General features: G+C 35.6%; 1 protein-coding gene across 1 annotated transcript in view; it reads right to left on the bottom strand.

Moving 5' to 3' along the window:
- kif19 (kinesin family member 19) overlaps window positions 1–13,383 on the bottom strand; it is a 62,308-nt gene that overhangs the window by 17,319 nt on the left and 31,606 nt on the right. The window contains exons 3-6 of the mRNA XM_052103095.1: window positions 7,596–7,706; window positions 7,266–7,353; window positions 5,351–5,487; window positions 488–613 (exon numbers count right to left, since the gene is read on the bottom strand). Coding sequence (XP_051959055.1) covers window positions 488–613; window positions 5,351–5,487; window positions 7,266–7,353; window positions 7,596–7,706 — 462 coding nt within the window. The remainder of the gene's footprint in view (window positions 1–487; window positions 614–5,350; window positions 5,488–7,265; window positions 7,354–7,595; window positions 7,707–13,383) is intronic.

Genomic DNA, 13,383 nt, shown 5'->3' with positions numbered 1-13,383 from the left:
TTTATATCAAGGGTTTATACTGTTAACACTAGTTAATGCACTATGAACTTACGTGACCTAACTATGAGCAATTGTAGTTTTATTAGTTAACATTAACAATGTTTTATAAATACTGTAAAACATATATTGTTAATTGTAAGTTAATGATACCTAATGCATTTGCAGATGTTAACAAAATGTAACCTTATTATAAAGCGCTACCATTATAGTTAACAAAAACTATTACAAAAACAAAATATAGCAGTCAAAGAATGTCTGTTATCAAAAATCAAAATATTAAATTTTTGACTTTGGTTTTCAGATTTTCAAAGTTGAAGGGTGTGATTTAACAAAAACTAATACTGAAACAACATATACATAAACCAAATAGCCATTTTCCAAAGGCACAAACAAAATAAAAACTATTTATGAACAATTGAAACTAACTACAACTAAAAATGACTCGACACAACACTTGCATTGAAACATGGGGGTCTCAATAACTAACCTCACGTGCATTGATGGTGGAGACCTCTGTGATCCCAGCAACCTGTATCTCTCCCTTCGAGTCCTCTCTCAGGTCCAGAAACCCAGAGGATGGATTCAGCAAGTCTCTTATCATCTCATTGTAGATCTGTAGCACATGAATATAACAGAACAAAGACCAGACTTAAATTTCACACTGTAAAAATGTGCTTCATGTGGTAACATCTAAATGAACTGATTTTATTTGTTAAATATTATTTAACATCACTTTATAAACCTAAAGACATTAGGTTACACCAACAAAACAAATTTTAAGGATTAGATCAAGTATAAATTAGGTGGACCGATATAATGGTTTTACCAATTAATCGGTGCCGATAGTTGCTTTTTAGAACTATTTGTAGAACTACAAAAACCTTTGCTGATAGATGCCAATTATCTTTGTTTTTTATTCTTCCGTGTTCCTCTGTGGACGGTGCTATTTTTATATGGTCCCAGCCCCCATCCACTTTCATTGTATGTAAACTTGAAAATTTTTCTACATAACTTGGAACAACATGAGGGTAAGTATAGAACTGTCAGTTTTAGATGAACTATTCCTTTAATATTTCAGAATATTTTACAAAGCTTCATTCAACCCTGTTTGGAAAACGACCACATCCTGAGCACCACTGTGGTCACCTCAAAAGCTCTCAATTTAAGTCATTCCAAACTGAACATTTCATCACTGTCACTGAGGTCACACTGATGTGCCATAAGCATGTGATAATTTTAGGGTGATGTTGACGGTGTGAAAAGAACCCATTGACAGAGGAAGAGGAGCCGACCAGCTATAGATACAGCTGATGGAACGAGAAAAAGAGGACAGGATAAACCAGGAGGTCTGAACCACAGAGGCCGGGAATAAAAAGGCTTTTTCTACAGGAAGGCACCCCCTCAAGCATTTGGACAGGCCAGTGTAAACAGGCTTTTTAATGTGAAGGTGTAAGAAAAGCTACAGTACAGGAGAGCATTGTGATATTTACTGAAGTTTGCACTTTCTGTGTGTGGATGGGGTGGATTACTCGTATGTCTGCACATCCCAAACACCTCTTTAAGCTAAAGAAGTCAAACAACATAAACAACTTGTGTGCTTACTGTATGTACAGTATGTGTGTGGTAAGATGCATGTGCAAACTGCGTGTTTCTGGGTGTAGGAGTGAGTGCATGTACCTGCTTGTAAAAATATACTCTGAGTATGCTTAGAATAGCATACTACGATAGTACTCCTACTGCAGAATGCATACAGAGTATAGTGTGTTTATATTAATGCATTTGGCAGATGCTATTATCCAAAGTGTCTGACAGTACATTCAGAATGTATATTTTATTGGTCAATTTGTTTCTTGGGAATCAAATCTATCTTCAGAAGTGATGAGGGTAAGAAACAGATCAATATTTAAGTTTTTTTTTCTTTTACTATAAATTCTCCTCTCTTACCAGTAGGTGAAGAAGAAGAAAAGACGAATGTGAAAATGAAAGTGGAGATTGATAGTAAAAAAGGACATAAATATTTATCTGTTTCTCACCTAAACTTATCATATTGCTTCAGAAGACATGGATTTAACCACTGGAGTCATATGGATTACTTTTATGCTGCCTTTTTTATTTTTGGGTGAACTATCCTTTCTGGATGATACAACGTCTATGCAAGTATGTGAACATAGAAAATTCTAGCAACACAACCTTGATTCCGTGCCTTGTTGAGTTCCAAAATGCCAATTCAAATGTGTTGCAAGTATGCATCACATTCTCAACATTGCCACAAGGGGCGCTATAGCGAACATTAGTGTGAACTGTCTGCTTTTATAGTGAGTTGTCTCTTTCAAGTACTACTACTGTCATCTACTTTCATGGTGGAGTAACAGTTTTGATTGCAAGTAGGTTAAAGTCAATTTATTTATACAGTAGCAACAACCTGAATATTAAGTACTGCAGATTGTTACCACCACATTAACGCAAGAATGCACGTCAAGTATGTTCAACCGGACCACGCATTGGCAATATGTTGGTCATGCATTTGTATGTGTGAAATGCATACTTGTGTAAAGTATATTTCTGGCCTTATATTTACAAGTTTGCAAGATTTAGCAGTGTGCAGTACGCAGTATGTTAGTCTGCCATTCTAAAAAGAATTTAAGCTGCATATGTTTGTGTGTGTGCTTTTATCTGAAAATAGAGATTTCTACATTTAGCCTTTTTTGGTGATTGGTGCTTACCCTTGGAAAATTCTCTGACATGATGCTCTAGGGTGTTGTTTGTGGTTGCCAGGCAATTGCTATGCGGTTGTTAGGATATTCTGAGTGTTTTTTTACTTATTGTTATGCGGTTGCTAGGGTGTTCTGGGTGGTTGCCAGGGTGTTGATAGGGTGTCCTGAGTGGTTACTAGGTGGTTACTCACTAGCTAAGAGCACAAATCAAACGAGCACACCCCCATGTATTTATGATATTTTGGTCTCTAAATATGGCTCGTCTTTCCTACAGTGTAAGTCTATGGAGTTTTTCACTCCGTTTATCTGCCAGGGCTTCAGTGAAGACTTCAAGTGACTTCACATATGTGTGAGCTGACAGCAACTCTTCTTCTATCAATCTTGCATTCTCAGCCTTTCTCTCTCTTTCTCACTCTTGTTTTTTTTTTTTTTCAACAGTCTTATTGCTTATATCATTCTGTCAATCAAAGTCTGTTCAGCAGCATTTCTTTAGTGTCTGGTACTGTCATTTAAAATGTGTGGTTTTGCCTTTACATTTGTCTGTTCCCCACAGAGAAGGAAATTGCTTCTATTCGCAGACAGTGTTCAAACATCTTATGTAGAAAACCAATTCACTGTATTTTCCCTTTTTCTATGTACTTCCACTTTATAGGTATATTCTGGGTTGAATACAAGTTAAGCTCAAACGGCACCATTTGTGGCATAATGTTGAATACCACAAAAGATAAATTCGACTAATCTCTCCTTTTCTTTTAATAAAAACAATCATGATACAGTGAGGCACTTAAAATAGAAGCATTTTTCTTAAAAAAAACTTTTATGATAAAAAGTGATAAATTATGAGAGACAGCCTAAAAAACTGCTGAAAAATCACAAATAAACTTGAGCCAAAAATTTACTTTTTTCTTATTATTCTGATTTGACATTATAAATCTCAGTATGTAAATAAGGTAGCTTGAAAGTTTTTCAGTTTTGTTTTGTTCACAATCATGTCACCTGTAACTGAGTAACATTTTGTGTTGATACAAAGCAAATCAAAAGTTATAGTATTATATAAATCATTTATCCTTGTATCCAAAAACATCTCCAAACAAATAAAACACATTAATTGAACATAAGAACTCATTTTTACATTGAGTCTGTGTCATGTACTTGGCACCATCTCCTGGTGGCCAAATGTAATTAGATTGAACGATCCTCTCTGCCCATATTTGGATGACTTTCACCTCTGGTTGCAGCGATCTTAATCCAAATATGATTGCTCTAACATTCCTTAATGCTGAACAACATACTATGTTGTTTCCGATGAAGTCATCTGATCCAGGAAAAGCTAACGTGTTTTTAACCAGCTAGCACATAACTGGTAATCAGAAGGTTGCTGGTTCGATCCCCACAGCCACCACCATTGTGTCCTTGAGCAAGACACTTAATCCAGGTTGCTCCAGGGGGATTGTCCCTGTAATAAGTGCACTGTAAGTCGCTTTGGATAAAAGCGTCTGCCAAATGCATAAATGTAAATGTAAATGTAAATGCATCTGATTACGTTGCATGTGGGACTCCCCTCCTCTAAGTAATGGTATGTGATATTTTATGTTCAGTTTATTTTTCGTGAAGTTTTAAGAGAAAACGTGGCTTACAGTCTTGAGTTGGTCAAGACTGTAGTTAATAATATTTTGATTAAAAAAAAAATGTTATCGACAGGCCCGGCGTCGGGCCCTGAGCTTAAACAATTACAGGTAGAAATCTGATGCTTATAATTTGATAAACTTTTAAAAACACTTACACTAATTATTATGTGAGCTGTAAATTTAAAATGTTGCAGTGTTTACAATAAAGTGTTACGTTGTCATGGCAAAAAAGGTTGTAAAATGTAATTTTTTATGATGTAATAAAATTTGACATTTTTCATAAAAAAATCTATCAACAAATGGCTTACTTACAATTGTTTCTGTATATTAAGTTCGGATAAGCAAGAGATACGAAGAAGTGTGTACGAAAGAGACGTGCAGTCAACAATATTAGATCTTTTAATTGTGAATTAGCTGATTTGTTTTCAAACTAGTGTCGCAAGGATCAGGGATATATGTAGCTATGTTGAGAGTAAACTTCAGACTAGTCCATCACAACACAGTGGAGGAACAAGCTTTCTGTCTCGTATCAACACAAAATTGAGATAGTTACTAAGCTGATGAGATTATTCCACTAGTGCACTATTCCACAGCCTCTCGTAAACAGAGACTCGCTAAACAGACGTGCTATTGGTCGCTCCTCATGGATGTGTCTCAACTTATCTTATCACATAACACTTAAGACATGACCCTTAACAAGATGTTTACAACTGAATTAAGGCCATTTAGTATACCGTGTGCATGTATTAAGCTTGGCAGTAGGGTGACAGTCTCTTTAAAAGTCAATACCGCACCTCTAGATGATTTGTTTTTATTATTCTCTCATCATTTTCTCACCCTCATGTTGTTTTAAACCAATAAAAATAATGAAAGGAGATATTCGTGTTCCACAGAAAAAGGACAGTCATATGGAATAATGATGGTGATTTAATGATGACTTTAAATTTATTATTTTGGGGCGATCTAACCCTTTAATGACCCATTTAAGAGGCCAAACAATGTTCTCACCTCCAAGTAGGACATCGAGACACTGTATTGCATGTCATCGCTGGTTTCTTCAATGGATTTGAACAGGTCGTTTAATGTGCGTACGTAGATACCAGGTTCTCTGTCTGTTCCCAGCATAGTGTATGTCTTCCCACAACCTGTACACATATATACACACCTGCTCATTAGGACCATCACTTACCATAATTTAATTGCCTCACAAAATACAAGATATTATAATATAATAAAACCAAGCAAGACCCTTCCCAAAATCATAAAAAAAAATAAACAACACCAACTGCCTCTTGTTTTAAGTGTGCGGTAATTGTATTTTATTAGCATATGTACATCAGCATGACATCGGTGCAATGCACAGAGATGTAAGATGAGTCACAGAGAGTAAAACAATGTTTACAGGCAGCTTTTATCTCTTTCAGGCTGAGTACAGATTTTGTGCCCTCTAAGCTTTATATAGCCCCGACTACAGACAGGAAAAGTCACTTTGAGGGCACAGGGCCGATTAGAACACAAATGTACACGGATGCCACACAGAGATCGGCTTTCCAGGAATCAGTCTGTATTTTGTTCAATCCAGCCAAAAAACTGGTGTAATAATAAGTAATAAGGCATTCAAGGCTCAGAAATATTATGAATATAGATTGTTTACTTCACTGTGCATCATCCTAACGCTCTTTAGTCTTATCTTTACTGAAAACGCAGCAAGGCCTCAAGAGCATCATTGCTTTGATGATGAAAATATCAAGGACATGCATTAAAACATTGTGTTTTATTAAGCAAATTCATTAAGTGCCATCCTTCCTATATCTAGAAGATATAGTCCATGTACGAACGTTAGCCTCTATGGGTGCCGTGCGGTGCTGTACAGTAACAAGATGAATCTCATGAAACCAAATTTCACCCCAAAATCAGAAGAAACTTTGTAAATTGCATAAAGAAAATGCTATTTTATGAATTAAGAATGTTTTTAGAATGAATTATTTTCATGAAAATTAGGCGCAATCCAGATGTTTTACGGTTGTTGCCGTTTTGTAATTCTCATATTTATAATTATCAATGATGACTGTCAGACTAAATTTAATGCATAAACTTTTTTTTTTAAACTTTACAAATATTTTTATAAATTTTTTCCACATTTTAGTAATGAGAATGAGATTTTTCACATTACATTAATGTAAATTTGGAGGGAAAATGTGCTTGAATGAAAGAAGTCACAATGCAATATATATATATATATATATATATATATATATATATATATATTTTTTTTATTTAACATGTAATTTCTTATATTTTTCTTTTGATATTGTAGTGAAATATGACCCAAACGTGTTCTTAACAGGTTTTGTGAGATTCACGCAACTAGGTGTGATGCGTTACAGATGTTAATGTATCATATATTTTTGCACAACATACAGTAACTGTAATGATCCATTAGCATTAACAACCAGAACTAATTATTTTACAAGGTCTATTATAGCACTTAAGTATTCAATCATAAAAGATAGTGAAAGACATATTTTGAAAACCTATTATTTTCTGTGGCAAAGTCGGCATTCTATTGTTGGCAGTGTGGTCTTTTTGTAGAATCGTGTGACTTTGTTTCACCTGTACTCTCGGCAGACGGAAAGAAGATCAGAGAGTATAAAAGGCTTATCTGTGTGTCCTAGTCGTGTCCGATTTTTACTACTGAGGCCATATGGACCCTGTAGGTGTCATTTCCAAGTAAGAGCAAAAAACACCTGATGTGGGTCAATTTTAATTGTCAGGCATAAAGCCAAAACACATTTACAAAACAAACAGAACAGTTGTTTGCTTCACAGCTGTTGTTTCCATGGATGGATGGATGGATGGATGGATGGATGATAAACATTTAAAATATTGCCCATGTCCAGGTGTGACTGATGTCTGTACTAACCTGTGGGTCCGTAGGCAAAAACAGTGGCATTGTACCCTGATATAAGGCCTTCAATCAAGCCTTTAGTGGTGAATCGGTACACCTCGTCCTATGGAAAGCACACATAAAACATGTTTAATGAAGGCCTTTGTGTCCATATGTCATGGTAGTTTTTCAAAGGTTATTCATTAAAACAAACATAAATGCACATAAAGGCACACAAACCTACACACTTAAACGTGACCTTTCAGCAAACATATAGCTTTAAAATGTTAACCTTTTTCTGTACACATGGTTTAAATCCACTTGCCACTACAAAAACACACCCACACAAACACAGAATGGGCTTGCCTGCGTGGCTGAATAATCGAAGGCCACATCAAACATATAAGTCTTCTCTCTGGATCTATGAGCACGAAGAATATCATCGTGATCCTCCATCGGGTCCATCAATACCACCATCTGAAACAGAAGGAAAGAAATAAATGTTAATGCCTTAAATCAGTGGTTCCTGGAGGCCCCCCAACACTACATATTTTGGATATCTCCCTAATCAAACACAACTGATTCATCTCATCCACTTGTTAGTGGAGACTCCAAGACCTGAATTGGGTGTGTCGGAAAAGGGAGATATACAAAATGTGCAGTGTTATGGGGCCTCCAGGAACAGGGTTGGGAACCCCTGCATTAAATAAAAGATTGTTCATTAAAAGTATTGTTACAGGCCAATTTTGGGCAGTTTGCCTTTTGGAGGTCAATTCAAATATGAGCCCATGGATGGCTTTGCAACAAATAAACCACTAGGTTGAGTCTTGTCATATCAAGAGCCCTATACGTATTGGAGGGCATTGGTGTGCGGAACTGATATTCCAGTCAGGGCTCGGAAATACACACCCACATCTTTTGATGACCCGTTCAAACACACACGCGCATCTTTCTCTTTGAAGCCTCTCAATTGAAACACAGCAAAGAAGATCTGACTTTTAAAAGAGGCCAATTATAGCAGCCCACAATGCAAACATACAGATGCTCTCTGCAAACAGAGCAAGGAGAAAATATTTGGAGGAAACTGCACGAAAGAGAGGTGGAGACGAGGTAGAAAGGCCAAACTTGACAAGTAGAACAGCAAGAATTTCACTTTTGATAACAGAATCAGAGCTCTAAAGAAGGACAATCTTTTATAATGAAGCTTTGAACAGCTGCTGATGATGTTGTGCTGTGCACTAGACTTCCTCTATTCCAGGAGATCACTCTAATTAAATTACGCCTGCATACTCACGGAACACATTAAGATTATATATGAGCATTTCCTTGGCTACCTGCTTGGGTAACTGACACTTATTGCATTTTGTACATTTCTTATAAAATAAAATAAAATTAAATGAATGCACAAACCTGAAAAGTATTTTGACATAGACTTCTTTTTGAGAAATGTGCTATCTTTCTTTAAAAAAAAATCCATAATTCGTAATCATAATTTAAGAGTTGCTTGAATGTAAAATATTTTATTTACTGTCAGCGCAGTTCTCGTGCTCTGAGCCATATGGTACCCGAGATTAAGTTATCTCACCATTCCCACATTGACAGCTGTAGAGTGGCAGTTTGTTCTTAAGATACCAGTGCCAGTATACTTTACGTGGCACAAGAGAATGACGCATTGTAATCAGTACTCGGTCACTGATCGGGTTCCACTCACCTTGAATGGTCCCTGCTGTTATAAGATAGTTGAGAAAGGCCAGTACTGTACACTTTCTGTACACCAGCTGCATGTGCTCATGTAATGCCACAGTTGGATGGAAAGTCCAATGCAGTGATAAAAAAATGATCAGGGCTGTGCTGTTACTTTCAGTAAAGCAATCATATTAGTTATGGGTCAATGACAAAAAGACCCAGATGATGTATAGCTCAAAATGATTACAAATATTTGTATATTCTTCAAATCTAGATTAAAATGCATTTGCTAAATAAAAAGCAAGTATTTGTTTTCATGTTGGTTCAATAAACAAATGGTTTGATTTGATGATTAAATATTGTCATGTGGGGTAAACATGTAATCAAAATTAATAACATGTTTTCCTTGCACCTTGAATACACAAGTGTGTATATATACTGCATTTATATAAGTATATAATATAGCATATAACTAAAATCAGATTATTTAAAAGTAAAACATATTTTTTCCAATGACATGAATTTTTAAATGACACATCAACTAACCTTGCCGTGTCATAAAAAGGTAAAATTTCTGGATATATTATGAGACTTTTTGACATAGTCACAAGGGCCTAGGGGTCCTATCTGTGACATCATTTTTTGTTTTATCGGTTTCTTATCACATGATAACAAAATGGCTTTCTACATGCTAATTACAGATGGTCAAAGATTTTCCAATTATGCATATTTTAAACAAACACTGTTATTTTAAACAAATAACAGTGTTTCTTCATTTAATATTATTAATGACTAAAAAAAATATTTATTATATTTTTAAATGTATGCATTTTTAATTTCATAAAAAGAAATCTTTATAAAAAATATATATATATAATAATATATATTTGTGCTGTGCATATATATATCATATATATATATATATATATGTATATGTACATATATATATATATATATATATATATATATATATTATATATGTATATTTACATTTATTTAATTATAATTATTGCCCTTTGAAATAATATTTAATAATAAATAATTAATATTAAAGTTTTAAATAAAAATAAACAAAATTGCAAAAACTTAATAGTTTTTAAAGAAACTTTTATTTGAAAGAATTGAATTGACACATCAGAGCTTCAATGTAAAGAAAAGGCAGGCACATCCAAAAACGTAAAAAATTAAGTGTGCAGGATCCAAAAAATATATCACATCAAATAAATGAAGGAACTGCATACCTTGAGAGCACTCATAGAGAGGATTTTAATTAGAAATATTTACTCTGCACAACTGAAACTTCGACAATGATGGAATAATGTTTTCAAAAAGATATCTGCAACAACGTAAGGTTTTATGTTGGCTTAGAGTATGTGTACTTCCACGGATAAATACACAAATGGACACACACTGGGTGGATATTCCATCAGCTGTATCGTGCATGTTAGGACAAGATGGGTGGGCGGTGACATAACTGACCTCAGGAATAGAAGACCTGTGTTTTCATGAGAAAACAAAAATATGCACTGTCCCTTTGAAAAGGTGCACGTACAAGCACACACATAAGCAGATTTGCAGGCATATCAGATGCATTGTAGTGTAGAAAGACATTCATCTTTCACTGGTCTTTTAATTATTTTTCTTGTTGGAGCCCCTGGGTGCTTCTGTCTAATTGTACCTGAGCGAATAAACAAACCAACATACCTTGACAGCCTATGAGAGAGACAAGCCACTATCAGTATTCCTACCAAAAGACATTTTTTATTGCTACTAGCAACCATTCCATTAAAAGATAAAAAGGCAGAGTTAACAGGAAATCTATAGTACACCTCCAGTTGAGACACAATATCAGTGCAATATCTAAGGGTAAGACTGATATAAAATCTATCAGACTGACCTCACTGTGAATTCAGCAAGAGTAGGTTGAAAGTTTTGCATTTGAAATCAGCCTGTGCATGCAGAAATTCAAATCACTGCCCCCAGTGGCCGAAGCTGGAAGTATTGTTCAACATGTGGGCAAATGTGAGCTTCCGTTTGCAGGTGAAATGTCTATAGAGAGCCACCAAAAGCAAGATATATTTTTAGTTGTAAATGATGTAATTTAGACAACAGGATAAAAACCAAACCGAACCCTAAATGTCAGAGAACATATGTAATTTTATAGCAAAAATGCAACTTTCGAATCACACTCTTCATTGTTTATGTGAACATAATTACTTCCTGGTTACCATAGGACCAGAACTTGTGTTTCAAAGATTGCTTGTGCAACATGCTTTCAGTAGCGCTAGAGGGAAATGAATCAACAGTACAAGTAGAATCTACCTTTAAAGATGTATTCTTTTATTTTTTCAGCAAACATAATTAGTTTTCAAATAGATGAAATGTATATATTATTTAACATTTTATAACATTTCACAGAGATTGATATTTGCAATTATTTCAATATTGAACTAAATCAATCAAAAAATAAATAAATAAAATTCTCCTGAGCTATGAAAGAACAATCTCTGAGCAATATAGTTTTCCGCAGGGATGTTTCAAATTGAACATTTCTCAACACAGTCTATTTTTTTAAAGAGCTAAAAGCTTGTTTGTTTTTAAAATATATCACTCTTCTGGAAAAAAAAAATTGAAAACTGGTTTGCTGGTCTTAGCTGGTTTCCCAGCTTGGCTGGTGTTAGTGTTTAAGGCACTTTTCTGCTACACACCAACTTGCTTGACCAGACTGGGAAACCAGTTAGACCAGCTTAGATCAGAAAGCCAAGTTCATCTTGTTTAAGCTGTTTTGTTGTTGTTGATTGTTGTTGTTGTTTTTCCCCAGCAGGGCAGCTAGGCAAGGCTTCCCCACCCAGCTGGGAAGAATCACAATCCGAAACCAGCTGCCTGGGGCGAGATCTCCCTTTTCGGTCCCATCGCAATGAGAGAGAGTGACAGAGGCCACATAAAAGGGCTGAGGTTTATACGGGAAAGCCATCTTTGGTTTCCAACTGCATAAAAGACAGGGCATTCACCTGGCCAGACACTAACTGCTTGACTAGTCCACTTACTAATTCATACCTAACTAAAAGACCTAAAGAACTAAAAGAGACTTTAACATTTTTCTTTTTAGATGTGTATCGCTCAGAGTTTGCTAAGTATCAACTAAAAAGATCTAATTGTGATTGTTCTTTCCTACAAGTTATTGCATGGCATCAATACTTTAAGCAGCAATCAAATGATCCCATTTGTTTACAAAAGCGGCACTAGCTATGCAAATGTTTAGCTGCTCATATGAAGGGTTTTGTTGAGCCAGTGCACAAAAACAAAACGAGCCATGCATGAATGAAGATGTGGGTGCTAAAATTAAAAGCGTGTTCGTGAAATATTAACCTGTGTCAAAGATCAGATGGAGTCTGCTACAACAGCCTGGTAATGCACCGACATAAAATCAATTAGCAATATGGTGTTATTTAAATGAGCACAAAGAATGGCATGGGGGCGACAGTCCAAGTCATGCTGGCTGATAGAGTTACCAATTAACCGCAGAGTGAAAATTAGTAGGGGAGGGACTCTAACGGTGAATATTGAGATCCATCCGGATGATTAAAATGCTGCAGAGGTTGTAATTTAACATGAAGGGGTGGGGGGGGTATGAATTTGGGGGCTCGCCCGGGACAGCAACCAAGCAATTCCACTCTTTGAAACTGGCAATGAAAGAACTCACTGAACTATTTTAGTTCACTAAACTGTGAGATTAGCATATGTGTATTACAAAAAAGTAATAGTTTATTGTACATTTGCTGTTCTGTAAGGAAGTGTCATACTAAACGTGGTGAGGCAGAATTTGGTTTGGACTTCTGGACAGATGTTTGTCTTTGTGTGTATGTCTCTTCATCACGTGCAGTTTAGTGTTTGCTTGGGTACCCATAGAGATGCAAGTGTGTGTATGCGGTAGATAAAGCATGAATGCAGGTGTGTGTGTGCGTTCACATCAATGTACACACAAAGACAAACATCTGTCCAGAAGTCCAAACCTCAAGATAGCTGAGATCACACTCATTGCTGAAAGCAGTTGTTATTAACTGGTGGGTCATGACCTAAAAATGGATTGCAGGTTTGTTCTGACAGTATCATGGACAAAAGGAAAAATACAATGCTAAACGGCAATAATAAAAAACCAACCCTATAACCATAATAGCAAATGGCTTATGAACTTTTCAAAGGGAAGAGACAATGCATTGATGCATATCTATTTATATAAATATTTGCTAATGGGGTAACAAATGAATCTGATCACACTGTCTGTAAAGTTGTTACATAATTGTTGGTCAATTAGACAGCTTCTCATATCTGCGCCATCAGTGGATTTGTATAACCGTTCCGTATGCAGTCTGCAGCTTGTCTCCTTTCATTTTCACTTATTTCCATTTCCTGTTTTGCTCTCTCTGTTTTTACTGAGGGAACTTTTATTCATTAATTGGTGGCTCAC

This window comes from Xyrauchen texanus, chromosome 33 (genome assembly GCF_025860055.1).
Source record: "Xyrauchen texanus isolate HMW12.3.18 chromosome 33, RBS_HiC_50CHRs, whole genome shotgun sequence".
NCBI lineage: Eukaryota > Metazoa > Chordata > Actinopteri > Cypriniformes > Catostomidae > Xyrauchen > Xyrauchen texanus.
Note: the sequence above shows the minus strand (reverse complement) of the source record. Positions and strands in the feature narration are given on the sequence as shown.